General features: G+C 34.1%; 1 protein-coding gene across 3 annotated transcripts; it reads left to right on the top strand.

Moving 5' to 3' along the window:
- Positions 1–385: 385 nt before the first annotated feature.
- Positions 386–12,005, top strand: LOC118038199 (uncharacterized). 3 transcript variants are annotated; one of them, XM_035044521.2, is made up of 22 exons: positions 388–662; positions 997–1,276; positions 2,052–2,108; positions 2,963–2,990; positions 3,068–3,190; positions 3,383–3,494; positions 3,624–3,661; positions 3,850–3,903; positions 4,703–4,771; positions 4,906–5,022; positions 5,134–5,202; positions 7,070–7,149; positions 7,454–7,579; positions 7,654–7,750; positions 7,853–7,930; positions 8,347–8,439; positions 8,524–8,691; positions 9,089–9,219; positions 9,320–9,446; positions 10,233–10,357; positions 10,469–10,651; positions 11,676–12,005. In XM_035044521.2, exons 2-22 carry the CDS (start codon positions 1,182–1,184, stop codon positions 11,713–11,715), a joined length of 2,010 nt encoding a protein of 669 aa, XP_034900412.1. In that variant the 5' UTR covers positions 388–662; positions 997–1,181; the 3' UTR covers positions 11,716–12,005. The 3 variants fall into 3 exon arrangements, with proteins under 3 accessions (XP_034900411.1, XP_034900410.1, XP_034900412.1); XM_035044520.2 differs by having other exon boundaries at positions 386–662; positions 7,654–7,930; positions 9,323–9,446; XM_035044519.2 differs by having other exon boundaries at positions 387–662; positions 7,654–7,930.
- Positions 12,006–13,684: the final 1,679 nt, after the last annotated feature.

The following is a 13,684-nucleotide window of genomic DNA, read 5'->3' as shown; positions in this document are numbered from 1 at the left end:
AGTGTTGTAAAGTTACTGTACAATCCACACACAAAAATATATATCTTGCCCCCAATCAAAATTGTTCCAATGCAAAGACTAATTTACCCTTAAACACATGACAGAGGTTTTTTTAAGGCCAAGGAGAAAACACTGTTTCTATCTAGAAGGAACCGTGCCTGAGTGAATAATGTTTTCTCCATCTTTTTTTAATAATATAGTAATAATAAAACACTGTTAGAAAAAAGAGAGAGAAGGAAACCTTTTTTTTTATCCAACTCAAAACGACAGTCGTTCAAGCGCTTCAGATCCTATACAGTACGGACACGAGTTCATTATTAGATAAAATTAATTTACTCTAAAAACAACAATTATTGCTAAAAAAAATAAAAAATTAACACAAATTATTAGCGGAGTAAAAATCAGAAACCTCAGTTAAATCAAGAAAAAATACCTTCATTTCTCTCGATCCCTTCTTTTCTTTGCATCTCTTCTCAAAAGCCTCCCTTCAACGAGGCCCATACGAGAGAGACCTTGGCGCACACAAGAGAGAGGCCGGCCCCAAGTAATTGAATTTTTTTTCTTCATTTTTTTTCAAAATCTTGAAAGAGACTCACACAAGAGAAAAAAAGATCTACAATTGCCTCCAAGTTCAGTTCTTGTCTCGGTTAATCAACAAAAAGGTAACAAATTTGTCAATTTTGATTAAAACCCAATTTGGAGGCTACCTGTTTGCTGTTATTTCGCTATCATTTATAGAATTTTGCTGTTGCCAAATTTCTTTTGTTGGGATGTCATTTTAGAAAAATATCTCGCCTAGTTGTTCACTCTCTTACACCTAACGGAGAAGAAATAAAGAGAAACAAATCACGTGTTACTTTGAATTTCTTTATATGGGTTTTGCTTTGAGTGTAAATTTAGCTTTATTGCATTGTTGAAAGAATTTACTTTTTGGGTTTTTTTTAGATCTTCAATTGTGATAGATTTGTGATGGGTTTGTTATGAATTGTGTTGCAGAGTTGGCTTTTGAGGCTAAGATATGGATTTATAGAGACCCTGTTGAGGGAATTTGATTTTGGAGTGGAGAATTGGAAGTGGGCTTTTTGTTGTTTCAGAGAATGTGGGTGCTGTGGACGTGTTTGTTTTAATTTTGTGTGCTCAAGTGGCTGTAAAGGAAGAGGTTTTTGTTTGATTGCATAGAAATGGCTGATGCAGCTGGGTTAATGGAGGCCGCTGGGGCTAGATTTAGTTCGTTGGAGTTGATTGGGAGAGGATCGTTTGGCGATGTTTATAAAGCGTATGTGTTCATTTCTTGTTTATGTTCTGCAGCAATCACATTGCTATTCTCTTGCTTGTAATAGTTTGAAACTCTATACATTTCTTAGGAAGCCTTGTTAGAAATTTGTACAATATCACTGTAGATTTCATGGGAACATAAGTTGCCAGTACTGCACTTGTGTAACCACATTGGAGCATTAAGGTGGTGGACATCCATTACACCAGGGAAATTCTAGCTCATACCCTGCCATAGTTGAAATCACCTATGAGAATGAAACAAAAAGATGCATAACACACAAAACTCCCAAAATGATTAAGTTATTTTCATGCATGGTTTCTCACAATGAGACAAACTAAGCTATCATCTATGCAAAATGGAAACATAGAAATTAGGATGATAAATTGAAATCTTCCGTGCTTGCCAACTAGAGGAACACGGGATTCTTCGCATCAAGGTATCATGGAATAATATGATCTGTAGAAGAAATTTAATTCCACTTGTTAAGTCATGTCATTCAGATTAGCAGAATTAGTGAAGAATTTTGTAATAAATTTGCACTTTGTGAGGGTCGTTTTGAACATGTTCCACCTTAAGTATGCTTAGTTATGTCATTGAAATTCCTTTACATGCTTAAAGCATTGCAGTATCAGAAGCTAATACACATTATTGTACTTAAAATACTATTGATATTGCATGCTATTTTTATTTCCAAAATGAAGCTTTACCATCACAATAACTATCTGAAGAGTGTACATGCTGTACTTGTTGCCGCTGATGCCTTTCTAATATGCAGGTTTGACAAGGAGCTTAACAAAGAAGTTGCTATCAAAGTTATTGATTTGGAAGAATCGTAAGCACTCAACATTAGTTATTTTGCCTTTTGTATTATGCTCTCTGCTATCAAAATTAGAGGATTAATTGTATCTGATCTTCAGTCTGTCCCAGGGGTGTCTCTCTGTGTACAAGTGAATATTTTCCTGGCCAGAGAGAAACTGAAAGGCACCCCGGTTTTCCATTCTTCCCTGATTCACAATTGTTCTATTACTTTACTGAAGAGATTTATGTGGACGGGCTTCATAAATTCCTCTCAAAGTAAATTGTAGGCGTTAAAGCAGCTGAACCACTTCACTGTGTTAGAAAACATAGACAATGGGGTTGTTTTTGAAAGTATATCCTAGGTGCAAATAGGTGTTATCCTATGGGCACTTAACCATGTGCTGATATTTTATTGGAGACATAACTTTATGCCACTGTTGCTGATATTGATGGTTGGGGAAACAATTGCAACAGTGATATCTAGTGAAATTAAATGTTTCTTTTTTCAGTTTCCCACTTATAATGAAAGGAGATTAGTATTAGAAAAATATTTACAATCAGCAAAAAAAAAAAAAAAAAAAAAAAAAAAAAAAAAGGAAAAGAAAAGAAAAGAAAAAAATACCAAGATGTTTGGGAAACAACAATGGAAACATGTTCTGATATCTGTACTTTCTGACTTCATCTATGATATGTCTTGCCTTATGGTAAAATGCATGTTAGGGGAGATTACTTATTATATGGCCTCTTGGCTCTTATTGAACTAGAAGCTTTTTGTATTGCAAACAGACTGCAATTTTTTTCTCCAAAAACATTTTAGCATGCTAGCTTTATAAACAGTATAATGTGGTTCTCTATTTCCTAAATATTGCTTGGTTTTTTCTTCTGCAGTGAGGATGAAATTGAAGACATTCAAAAGGTATTACCTCTTAATCAGGGTTATCCATTTATTATATGTGATGATTTTGTTCCTCATGTATCTAATTTTTTTGCTAGGAAATTTCTGTTTTGCGACAATGCCGATCTCCATACATCACGGAGTACTATGGATCCTATCTTCACCAGACGAAACTATGGATAATTATGGAGTACATGGCTGGTGGATCTGTTGCTGACCTAGTAGGTTACTTCACTTGTTTCGTTTCTTTGTTACATGAAATTAGTAATTTTGTCTGCGAAAGATTCCTAATAATGGTTATTTGCAATGTTGATGCAGTAATTGTCAATTATTGTTTATTTATAATTGAACCAGATAATTTTCTAGATAATGATTATTCTCTGAAAAGCTAATACATGTTTTTATTTCTGCAGCTGCAGTCAGGTCCTCCACTGGATGAAATGTCAATTGCTTGTATTTTACGGGACTTGCTGCATGCTATTGAATATTTACATAATGAAGGAAAAATTCACAGAGATATTAAAGGTTTTGCAAATTTATTTATTTATTTTTAATTTTCTTTTAATTTCTGTCCTTCCTGTTATTTTTTTTTTTTACCTCAATGCTTGCTTGAATTGCTTGCCCACTGACGTCCTGCCAACTAAATTTTGGCAGCTGCAAACATATTGTTGAGCGAGAATGGTGATGTTAAGGTATTTCCTTTTGTCTTGAATAGGCTTACAAGGCCATAGGCTTATAAGGCCCCCTTGATTATCTGTAGAGTGGTGAATTAGAAGATATGTAAATGTAGTAGGTTTACCATTTTTTTTTTATTTGAGAAAGTGGTGGATTTATGTGCTCACTTTTAGTATTCCAAGTTACTATGGTGACCTTGTGACAGGTTGCAGATTTTGGCGTTTCTGCACAGTTAACCGGAACAATATCGAGGAGAAAGGTACTACAATTTATTCAGCTAAGCTTTGTTCTACAACCAGTAAAGAGTGTATCACATAGTGGAATATGCCTTGTGGATTTTTTGTTTATCATTTATTGTTAGGTCTACTGTTTTAGGACCTATTCCTTGCTAAACTTGTATTATGACATTTGCTTTTTTTGTTTGTTAAACTATTATGAAGGAGTAGCAGATAATTGCTACAGCAAAATAGCAGATCAGCAGAAACTAATGTGGGAACTCATAGAAAATGATATTAGATCATAATTCAATTGTTAAATTAAAATAATTGAAATCTTTGTTCAATTCATTGAAAACTAAAAATAAAGAAAATAATTGAATGAATTCTGTAATTGAAAAAAAAAAAAAAATTTATTGCATTTTGTAGTGGCCTTTTATTTTGGACGAAGGGAGTAACTATTTAGTAGATGGAGACATCACCATTATTTCCTGTTTGAATGAGTGGTGTGGCTCCCCTTCCAATTATTATTCCTAGTTGGCTTATCTGCACTGGCCATTTTGGGCCACAGGCCCCCCTGTTTACTGTCCTTTTGTTTTCCAAGTTTTGTAATTCAAATAGGTAGCATTTGTTGGATTACTGGAATTCATCTTCATTAGATAGTTTTTGTCATCTAACCATTTCTTTCTTCTGATTTGCAATTCAAGTTGGTAGCATTCTTTGGATGACTAGAACCCATCATCTTCTGATAATTATCATTTAAAAATTTCTTACTTTGTTCTGGCATTCAATTTTGAGTGAAAAATCTGTTCAGCAATATGCTAATTTGGTTAACAAATACAGACTTTTGTAGGAACACCATTCTGGATGGCTCCAGAGGTGATTCAGAATTCTGAAGGATATAATGTGAAGGTATCTTTAAAACAGTTCTTAGCTTCTCTTTTGGTTTTTCTGATTTGTTTTGCTAGAGCTGTACATCACTCCTCTCTCCCTCCCTCCATATCAACGTTTGAGTGTGGTCATGCTAAAGCCCTTGCTTGATGCAGGCAGATATTTGGTCTCTAGGGATAACTGCTATTGAGATGGCAAAAGGGGAACCTCCACTTGCTGATCTTCATCCTATGAGGGTTCTCTTTATCATACCTCGAGAAAATCCACCACAGGTTCTCTCTGCATTCTTTAATGTCAAACTGATTAGTGTCTTTACAATTGTAGAATGATGAAATATGTATTTAACATGTGGAAGTACTATTCAACATTTGTTTCTTGTGCAGCTGGATGAACACTTTTCTCGTCCTATGAAGGAGTTTGTCTCGTTCTGTTTAAAGAAAGTTCCTGCCGAGGCTAGTATTTATTTCCTCTGTATTATTTATTTCCTGTTTCCTTGTGAGTATTGGAGATATGATGGGTTTCCTATGAATTGGGTGTTCTTGAGTAATTGCAAGTGGACGAATCAATTTAGAGCTTGGTTAAACAAGTCCAACTTTTCAATGAAATTTCATGACATGCTTGTTGCTTCAAGTTCCCTTATAATGATACGACCATGCATGCATGCTCGCACTCCCAAACACACACATTGAGAGAGGGTGCAACATGTTCTCTTTGAACTGTCAAAGATTGATCTGTACGAACAAATAAGAAAATATAGAGCCATTTATTTCTTCCCTGTTTGTGTGTTTCTTTGCCAGAGGTGCCCCATTTATAAATTAGAAAAAGCTTTATCAGCGTAGCATGTCAGATGGTATAAACAAATGTAGTAACAATATGATAATGATAAATAAACATATCCCTGCACCCTTGCAGAACCTCTGATACTAGTCCCCATATCCATTGTCTTGAAAATATGAAAAGTTGGAGTTTGGATTTGAACTTGATTTGGATTATTATACTGAGTTCATCTAGTGTTGTTCTTAAGAACGAGATCTGCTATGTGGCTTTTGTTTTTCTTTCTATTAGTGGATGTTGAATGAATGTGAAAAGCAAAACTGGTGATGTGCTCAAATTGATTAGCAAGAGCTGCAAAATTTACAACTGAATATCATACCCCTCAGTGTCCACTTATTACATGAGGTGCTGGGGGGGGGGGTTAAATCAAGGGGAGGAGACTAGGGACTCTTCTGTGAATCTAGGATGTTTCCTCAAATACTTGTCACAAAAAAATGAATATTGCCGATATAGTGTTCTCAATTCAGTTAGTTGAGTTTTCAAATCCAATTGTTTGCTGTGATTCTCTATGTTGTTTTGTTGGAGTTTGTTGTTTTTTGAGTGGAGATCCTTTGTTCCACTCAGTAATTTGTTTGAGTGAATTATCTCACCTTCCATCAGAATTTATGCCCCTTGCTGACAAAAAAAGGAGCTTGTGAGAACACTAAATCAAATTGACTCTACCCTTGCTGTAATATGAAGTTTAGGGGCTGTTTGAAAACAGAGCAATACTCCAATTTTCTAGAAAAACCAGAGTTAGAAAACTGAAACTTCCTTTTCAATATAATATTTTTTCATTTAATTTTTTTTTCAGTTTTCCAAATTTGTATTGAGTTTGAAAACAGTTTAGAGGTCCTCCATGGTTTTCCTTCATAATTTTTTCCACTTTTTTTCAAATGAAGAAAAAACATGAACAATGCAATTTTTTTCATTTATATAAAAGCACTGTTTTGCCATATAAAATATAAAAATTATTTTCTTTTCATATTTTTCATATTTATTTGTGCCATAAATTTATTTTTTTATTAAAAATCTAATATAAAGTTTGCATTGGGTTAACAATATAACTTTTTTATGATAATTTTTAATTTGAATGAAAACAAATTAATATTTTATAATTATATTATCATGAATATGAAATATTAAGATGACTATTATAAATTATGGTTTTGATTTTTTATGAAAAATAGTTGTAATCTTAATGTATTTCTTATTTTTTTTTGTGGAAAAATTCCCTTTTGTTCTCAGCAAATGATCGTGTTTTTCAATTTTTCATTGGAAAAGAAAAACTGGAAAATAAAAAGAAAACTGGAAATGGAAAAAGAAAATAATTTTCTATTAGTGAACGAACCCTTATTTTCTCTTGCCGTTTTCTTTTATTTATCAATGTTTCTGAATGTTCTGATACTTGTTAGTTGAAATGGGTGCTGTGTATTTAATATCTATGTTGTTGGCTTAACCATTGTTTGATTTTTACCTTTCAATTTTCCATGTATTAAATTTCAGAGGCCAACTGCTAAGGAACTTCTGAGGCATCGGTTTATTAGAAATGCTAGAAAGAGCCCAAGGCTTTTGGAAAGAATAAGGTGCGATATTTTGCTTTTGTCCATTGCCTTAGGATGCTGCATTCCCACTAAAACAAATATGGTTGCTGAAGCTTTTTTCTTTTTACCTTCCTTTTCTCCTCTCTCTATTTTGTTTTATTTCCTTATGTCAGTATTAAGGATACAAGGTATCATAAGGTAGCTTGAAATGTGCTTAATTTTGTCTCGGGCATTATTTCCTGTAACAGTTCCTGGCGTGTATTTTTGTTAAACAAAATGCGAAACTGGATGCATCTTTGTTACATAAGCAAGCACAATATTTACAATCTTGTTGTCATCTTGATAGAGAGCGTCCAATGTACCAGATAAAGGATGCAGAAACCCCCAGGAATGGTCCTATAGGAATAGGGGAAGGTTTTGATACTGTGAAGGTTGTAAGAGACTTGAGGGCTGATGGAACTGTTCGAGCCAGGTGAATTTCATTTTTTTATTGTTTGTTGTCTGCAAATGTGTTATCTTATTCCAATGGACTGGTTTAATTTGCAGCGGTCAGGGAAAGCCCTTCAAAAATGCTGGATGGGACTTCAGCATTGGTGGATCACAGACTACAGGAACCATTAGAAGTGCTGCAAGACCACCTCAGGTTAGAGAAAAGAAAACAGATATTTCATACAATAAGGATACCCAAAGAAGAGCTTCAGAGAGTGGTAATCATTTGTTGTCTGCATCTGGAAATGCACTTCAGGAATCACTGGAATTATCCTATGGTAAAGATGCTAGGGATCCATATCATGATGATCATCAGGATAATTCCTATGATGATGTAAGTGCTCTCTTTTGAATTATGCATTATATCAAGAATGAAAACTTCACCTGTGTTGTGGGCTAAGAATAGAGGCCAAGATAGTTTTCTAAAAAACAAAAAAAACAAAAAAAAAGAAGTGATGAAACCAGCTGTACTAAATATTTAGATGTTAGCGGCTGCCATCAACATGATTGGTAAAAGTTACATGCCTAAGCACAAGCAATGGCCTTCTCCTGGAATGTTTCCAACAGCGACTCACGCTAGAATTTTACAGAAGTAAATGTCTACATGTTATCCAGTTTTTTTCGAACCTGCTGCTGACTGGTTAGAAATTCAATAGTGTGCTTAATTGATCGGAAATTATAGCAGAAACTGAATAAGCTGGAACTCTCTAGACCAAACTCTTAATATTGGCTGAAGTACTCAATTTCCAGGATGATTTGTCCGTGAGTGGATCAGGAACTGTTGTCATACGGACTCCTAAAGGATATCAGTCATCTGCCTTGTTTCGAGATCAAAACAATGCGGTATGACTTTTGTATTAAGTTGTGCAATACATATTGCTTTCCCTGTGCAACCCATTTATTTTATCAGATTTTTATGTTGTGTAGTCTAGCAGCACATCGACTACTTTTGTAGATGTTTCTACCAGTGGAACAGTTGTTTTCCGTGGCCAACATGATGAATCTGACTCTCCTCGGACTCATAAATCCAGATTAGGAATGCAAGAGAGAACTTCAAGTTCCTCACTGGAGGACAGTGCTCTAAATCTTGCCGAGGTTACTTCTGTGTTTTATTGTTACGTGCTAATTTCACTAGGCAGCTTGTAAATATGGCCATTAATCATCAGATCCTTTTGAATCAGTCTTGAATTGTTATTTAGTGCTTCTCAACTGTACTCATTCCTGAAGCAATGTTAGAACTTGCATTCCATCTTGCTTGTATTTTTTATTGTTTTATTTTCTCATCTAAAGTTGGATTGTCTGCCCCAACCAAACCTGAAGATTTGGTCTCTGGATCTTCCTAAAGCTTTTGCTCAAATCATGTTTTTACCATTTTTGTCAGATTCCTGACCTTTCCTCCTTTTGACAGTTTCATGTTTATAAGGAGATTCTGATCTGGAACCTTTCAGTGTGCTTATGTTGAGAAGATTCTTTGATTGTTGTGTGTATGCAGGCAAGGGCCGCGTTTCAAGGAGGGTTGAGGAAAGGAAATGCTAGGGAAAGGCTTGTACCAAGCAATAATAATAGATATGGGCTGGAGAACAGAAGAAGAGAGCAATTGACAAACAGCTCTGATTCTTCCAGGTACATTATACTTAAACATGTGGATAATCATTTTGCCTGCACAAAAAAGAAAAAAAGAAAGTTTTTTACAAATTTCATAAGGGCAACACTTCTACCTCAGAAGTTCTCGTGAATACTTCGATGCACCAAAAGCTTTTCCAAAATCACAGCAAGCCAGCTATGTTGAAGAAAGTGCAAGAATAGCATCAGCATCCTTGTCAGTTTTGCTTATCCCATCCTTAAAAGAGGTGAGTAGCCAAATGATGCTGTGTATCAGTTTTCAGATTTGCATGACAGAGGTATTGTAGTGTTGTTATTTCATAAATTATAATCTAATTTCCAAGGTGACAAGTCAGTTATGAAGTTCCTTTCTGTCAACAAAATGAATTTTGGCAATAGAGCAGGTGGATGTAGTATTTCTCATCAATTCACATCTCTTTAGCTTCTGACAAACCATTGCAAAGATTGGTACTAGCTATGCAGCAAATTTGGCCCATCAGATCATTTATTATATGCGCCTAGGGTTATATGAAACATGGAATATTTTGGTTTGCTTTTCTTCAACTAATTTTCTATGACGAAATTGATCAGGTTGCTTTACAAGTTAGTTCATAAGCTTATCAAGAAATAAAAGAAGTCGGTTCATAAAATGATTTTGGGCTACTAAATCTTTAGATCGCTGTAGTCAACTGCATTTAATAATGAAATATTTACCTTGTTATTTCCCATGTTTACTAGACTTGTGCTATCGTTTCTTTTCTTTTCTTTTTCTCTTGTTCATTTATGCCTTTTAGAAATTGTGGAAATATGCTGTGTTTTTCTTTTCTTTTTGTCGCATTGGAGTGCTATTGCACACAATTTCTTGTATTTTCTAGTGATTAAAAATTGTGAGCGTGTTAGGTCCCTGCCAACAGTTTAGGTATCTTTGATTTAAGTTCTATGCGCAATCTGATGGCTCCACATGTTCTTTTCAAGTTTGTGTCAATTTCATCTTCACCTGTTTCATTTCTAATAGCTTGATATGTATGATATAGGCTGTTGCTGATGATTCAGAAAGAGCACTTTTTCAAGGAGTCACAAATTCGCTTGTAAATATGGAGCGGGTAAAGCCTGGATCTTGTGATATCTTTGTCAGAAGTTTGCTTCAGCAGTTGGCAAGGTTCAAAATTCTCACATTAACTGTCTAAGAAAATTAGGTTAAAGTGATAGTATTTGCCAACATAGTGGCAATTGTTAGTTCAAATTACTGAAGTAAAAGCGGTTTCTGCAGTTCGAAAGAATCTTCACTGAGAGATCTGCAGGAGCTTGAAGCTCGCCTATTAAGCAAGGACAAGACAACCCCTGAAGAAACACAAAATGGAAATACAGATGCTGATAGCAGGAAAAAGCAACCGACCAAGGAATTTAATTCAAATGCGAATTTAAGTCCTCTTGCGAGATTTCTGCTCTCAAGGTTGGTTTAAGTGATTTTTGTACCATTAATGAATTTTTTACTATTTGAAAATAGGGAAATCTTGCATCTGACTTGAGTATCTTTGGCTATTAAATACTTAGTTATTAAACCCGGCCCGGGCTGGGTTCCGGGTTTCATGAGTCAACCCAAAAAAATTAAGAAAAAATCCATGTAAATATAAGTTATACATGTAAATAGTGAAGTTTAAAAGAATATTTTAAAAAGATATTATGTTATGCTTTTAAGTTGAAATATTTAAATCAAAAAAGTTTTTTATCTCATATTAAAAAATAACATTTTTCTTGGGAACATAGAGTATATATATACTAATGGATTTCAAATTTCATATTGAAAAAATAAACATACTATATATATATGAACAAGTTTCAAATCTCACATTGAAAAGATATTATGTTATTATTTTCAGTTGAATTATTTAAACTAAATTTTTTTATCCCACAATGAAAAAATATAATTTTTTTATTGGGAACATAGAGTATATATACGAAATGGTTTCAAATTCCATATTAAAAAATTAATTTTTTTTCTTGGGAACATAGAGTATATATATATACTAAAGGGCTTTAAATTATATATTGAAAAAATAAAATATTTTTCTAATATTTATATAGTGAACTTTAAAGTGTTAATAACCAACTAAAAAAATATAAAAAAAGAGGGGTATAGGAGAAAAATCATATTTGAAAGAGAAAAAAAAAACAAGACACTGGGTCTTGTCCGGGTTCGCCCGAGTCATGGGGCAACCCGCTAGTCGACTGGGTTTTGCCAGGTTGTTGCCCTGACTGGTTTTTTATTTGTTCTTTTACGGTTTATATTGAAAATATAAAATATTTTTCTAATATTTACGGGTTCGACTGGGTTGACCAGGATTAAAGTTTTTGATCTTTTTTATGTATTTCTAAATAGTAAATAATGATTTTTCTGATTCTTTTTATTTGTTCTCATATAGTAGTGCTTTTTATGGATACGGTATTAAAGATTTTGATCCTTTTTTCTCATGCAGATGGCAAGGCCAAGTTTCACGAGATGTCAATCCAACTTGAAGAGCTTGGAGGGAGGCTGAGTACATCTTCTATCTTTTTGTAGTGTGGTACCTGTTTATGCATTCTTTCAGATTTGATGTACATATCATTGTAAGAAACTGTGCATCTATAATATTTCTATTATGATCATTTGCCCTTTTCATGGTCTATTAATCGTAGCAGCAGAATTGGTGTATAATTAGGGTGAGTTTTGCTTTTGCTATATTAATTAATCAGTGTAATTTTAGAAACCTTAGTTGTATTTATCATCATACTCTAGTCTAAATTTTGTCCCAAATGTTTGAATCAAAGTTTTAGTGTCGTTCCAATTCCATTTAGCATGCTTCGGTTGGCCGGATATTGCATACCTTGCCTTCTCTCGAAATCAATATTTGCAGATTCATCTTTACGTGAATCTGTTCTTCAAAGGGAATGATCCTGGATTGCTCAAATACTCAAAAGGATACAAGAAAACAACCAATACACATCAACAGGTAGTATTGTTAAATTCTGGAAACAACTTCTGTGTAACAGGATTGATTTTGTCGAATATTGGAATGCCTTACCCGTATCATATAATGTTCATCAACACATTTCTTCAGACCTTACAAGAAACAGTGGATATTTATAGTGAAAATGACGTGATTTTGTTTCTAGTATCTTCTGGTTCTAAAGTACATTTTTTGCTCATATTCCGAGTTACAATCATGGAATCCCTCGTGATCAGATGCCTGTATTTCTGAATGCAGAAGCAATGACAAATGAAATTATTATTATGTGCTTCACATTTCCTTGAGAATAGATATTTGGTTCCGGTAAACAACTTGAGCTCATTCAGAAGAATCATATACTTGTATTGATTAAGATGGGAATTGGCTTAGGCTTTGTTCTTTGAGAGGGTTTAGCTTTAGGTATTGACAAATTCAATATAGACAAAACAGGCCATTCATTTTGTGAAAGCATTTTATTCCCAATGCGCTGGCTTAGCTTGCTCTTGGCTCTTTGACCGATCTGCTTAAAGAAACAAATATTTTGAAATGCAGAAATAAACAGGCTGATTTGCTACAGCTTGCTTTTCATTGATGGAGCTGAATACCGATTAATTCTCAGGTGTCCGCAGTCGAAATGGCGGTCCTAACCAGTCAGGCTACTTATCCAGCATCAAGAGATCACCTGCTATGGAATGGATAGTTTGAGTGAGGCATGTTCTTTAAAAGAAAACATATCCAAGGACTGACTGGCTGCGAGTTTTACTTGAGGATATTGTTGATGTAATCTGACTTGTAGTCATCTTCTCTATTGACCTTGAATAACAAGAAGTAAAAAAAGAAGAGAGAAGCAAATTCAAGCCACTGGAAGAACTATTCAGGGGAAAATTTCTGTATTATCCCAAATTATAACCTGCAACTAGATGGGATGGATTATTCGAAGGATAAAGTCCTCTTGACTTGCTGTTGGTACCCTTCAACCATGGACAGAAGGACAATCTAATAGCATTTACTAAACTTTTTTAGAGCTAGATGGAAACAGGTTTGCCCTTAATAACTCAGAATTTACAATCTAACATCCTCTGTTTGTATCCATCCTCTCAACTAAACTTCTACTGTACATAATTGTAAAACCCATGCAGGAGTTAATTTGACGCAAGATCTGGATCACAAGTTAGAAAAGTCGATTTGTATTAAGCCTGCAAATTTTTTTCTTTTAAAATGAAGAAAACAATGTTATTTTTACCAAAATAATCTTTTTTTTAATTAAAAAAAAATCAAAAAGCTAAAATATCGTTTTCTGATCGGGTCAGGTTTGGATAATTAGATCAATTAGGGTTTTTGATAGGGTGAACTATCTTTTTTTCTTCAACTAAAATCATTCAACGCCTCTGATCAATCTATCGATTAGTCCAAATTTCATTACTATGCTACTGTCATGATATTATCACAAAAAAAAAAAACCCAATTAACAGCTACAAACATGAATTGATAAATTGATT

Source organism: Populus alba, chromosome 1, assembly GCF_005239225.2.
Source record: "Populus alba chromosome 1, ASM523922v2, whole genome shotgun sequence".
Lineage (NCBI taxonomy): Eukaryota > Viridiplantae > Streptophyta > Magnoliopsida > Malpighiales > Salicaceae > Populus > Populus alba.
Note: the sequence above shows the minus strand (reverse complement) of the source record. Positions and strands in the feature narration are given on the sequence as shown.

Coding starts and splice junctions, on each gene's coding strand:
- LOC118038199 (XM_035044519.2), top strand. CDS start 1,182: ATGGCTGATGCAGCTGGGTTAATGGAGGCCGCTGGGGCTAGATTTAGT. Junction 5,023..5,133: donor CTCGAGAAAATCCACCACAG/GTTCTCTCTGCA, acceptor TTTCTTGTGCAG/CTGGATGAACACTTTTCTCG. Junction 7,150..7,453: donor AGGCTTTTGGAAAGAATAAG/GTGCGATATTTT, acceptor TCATCTTGATAG/AGAGCGTCCAATGTACCAGA.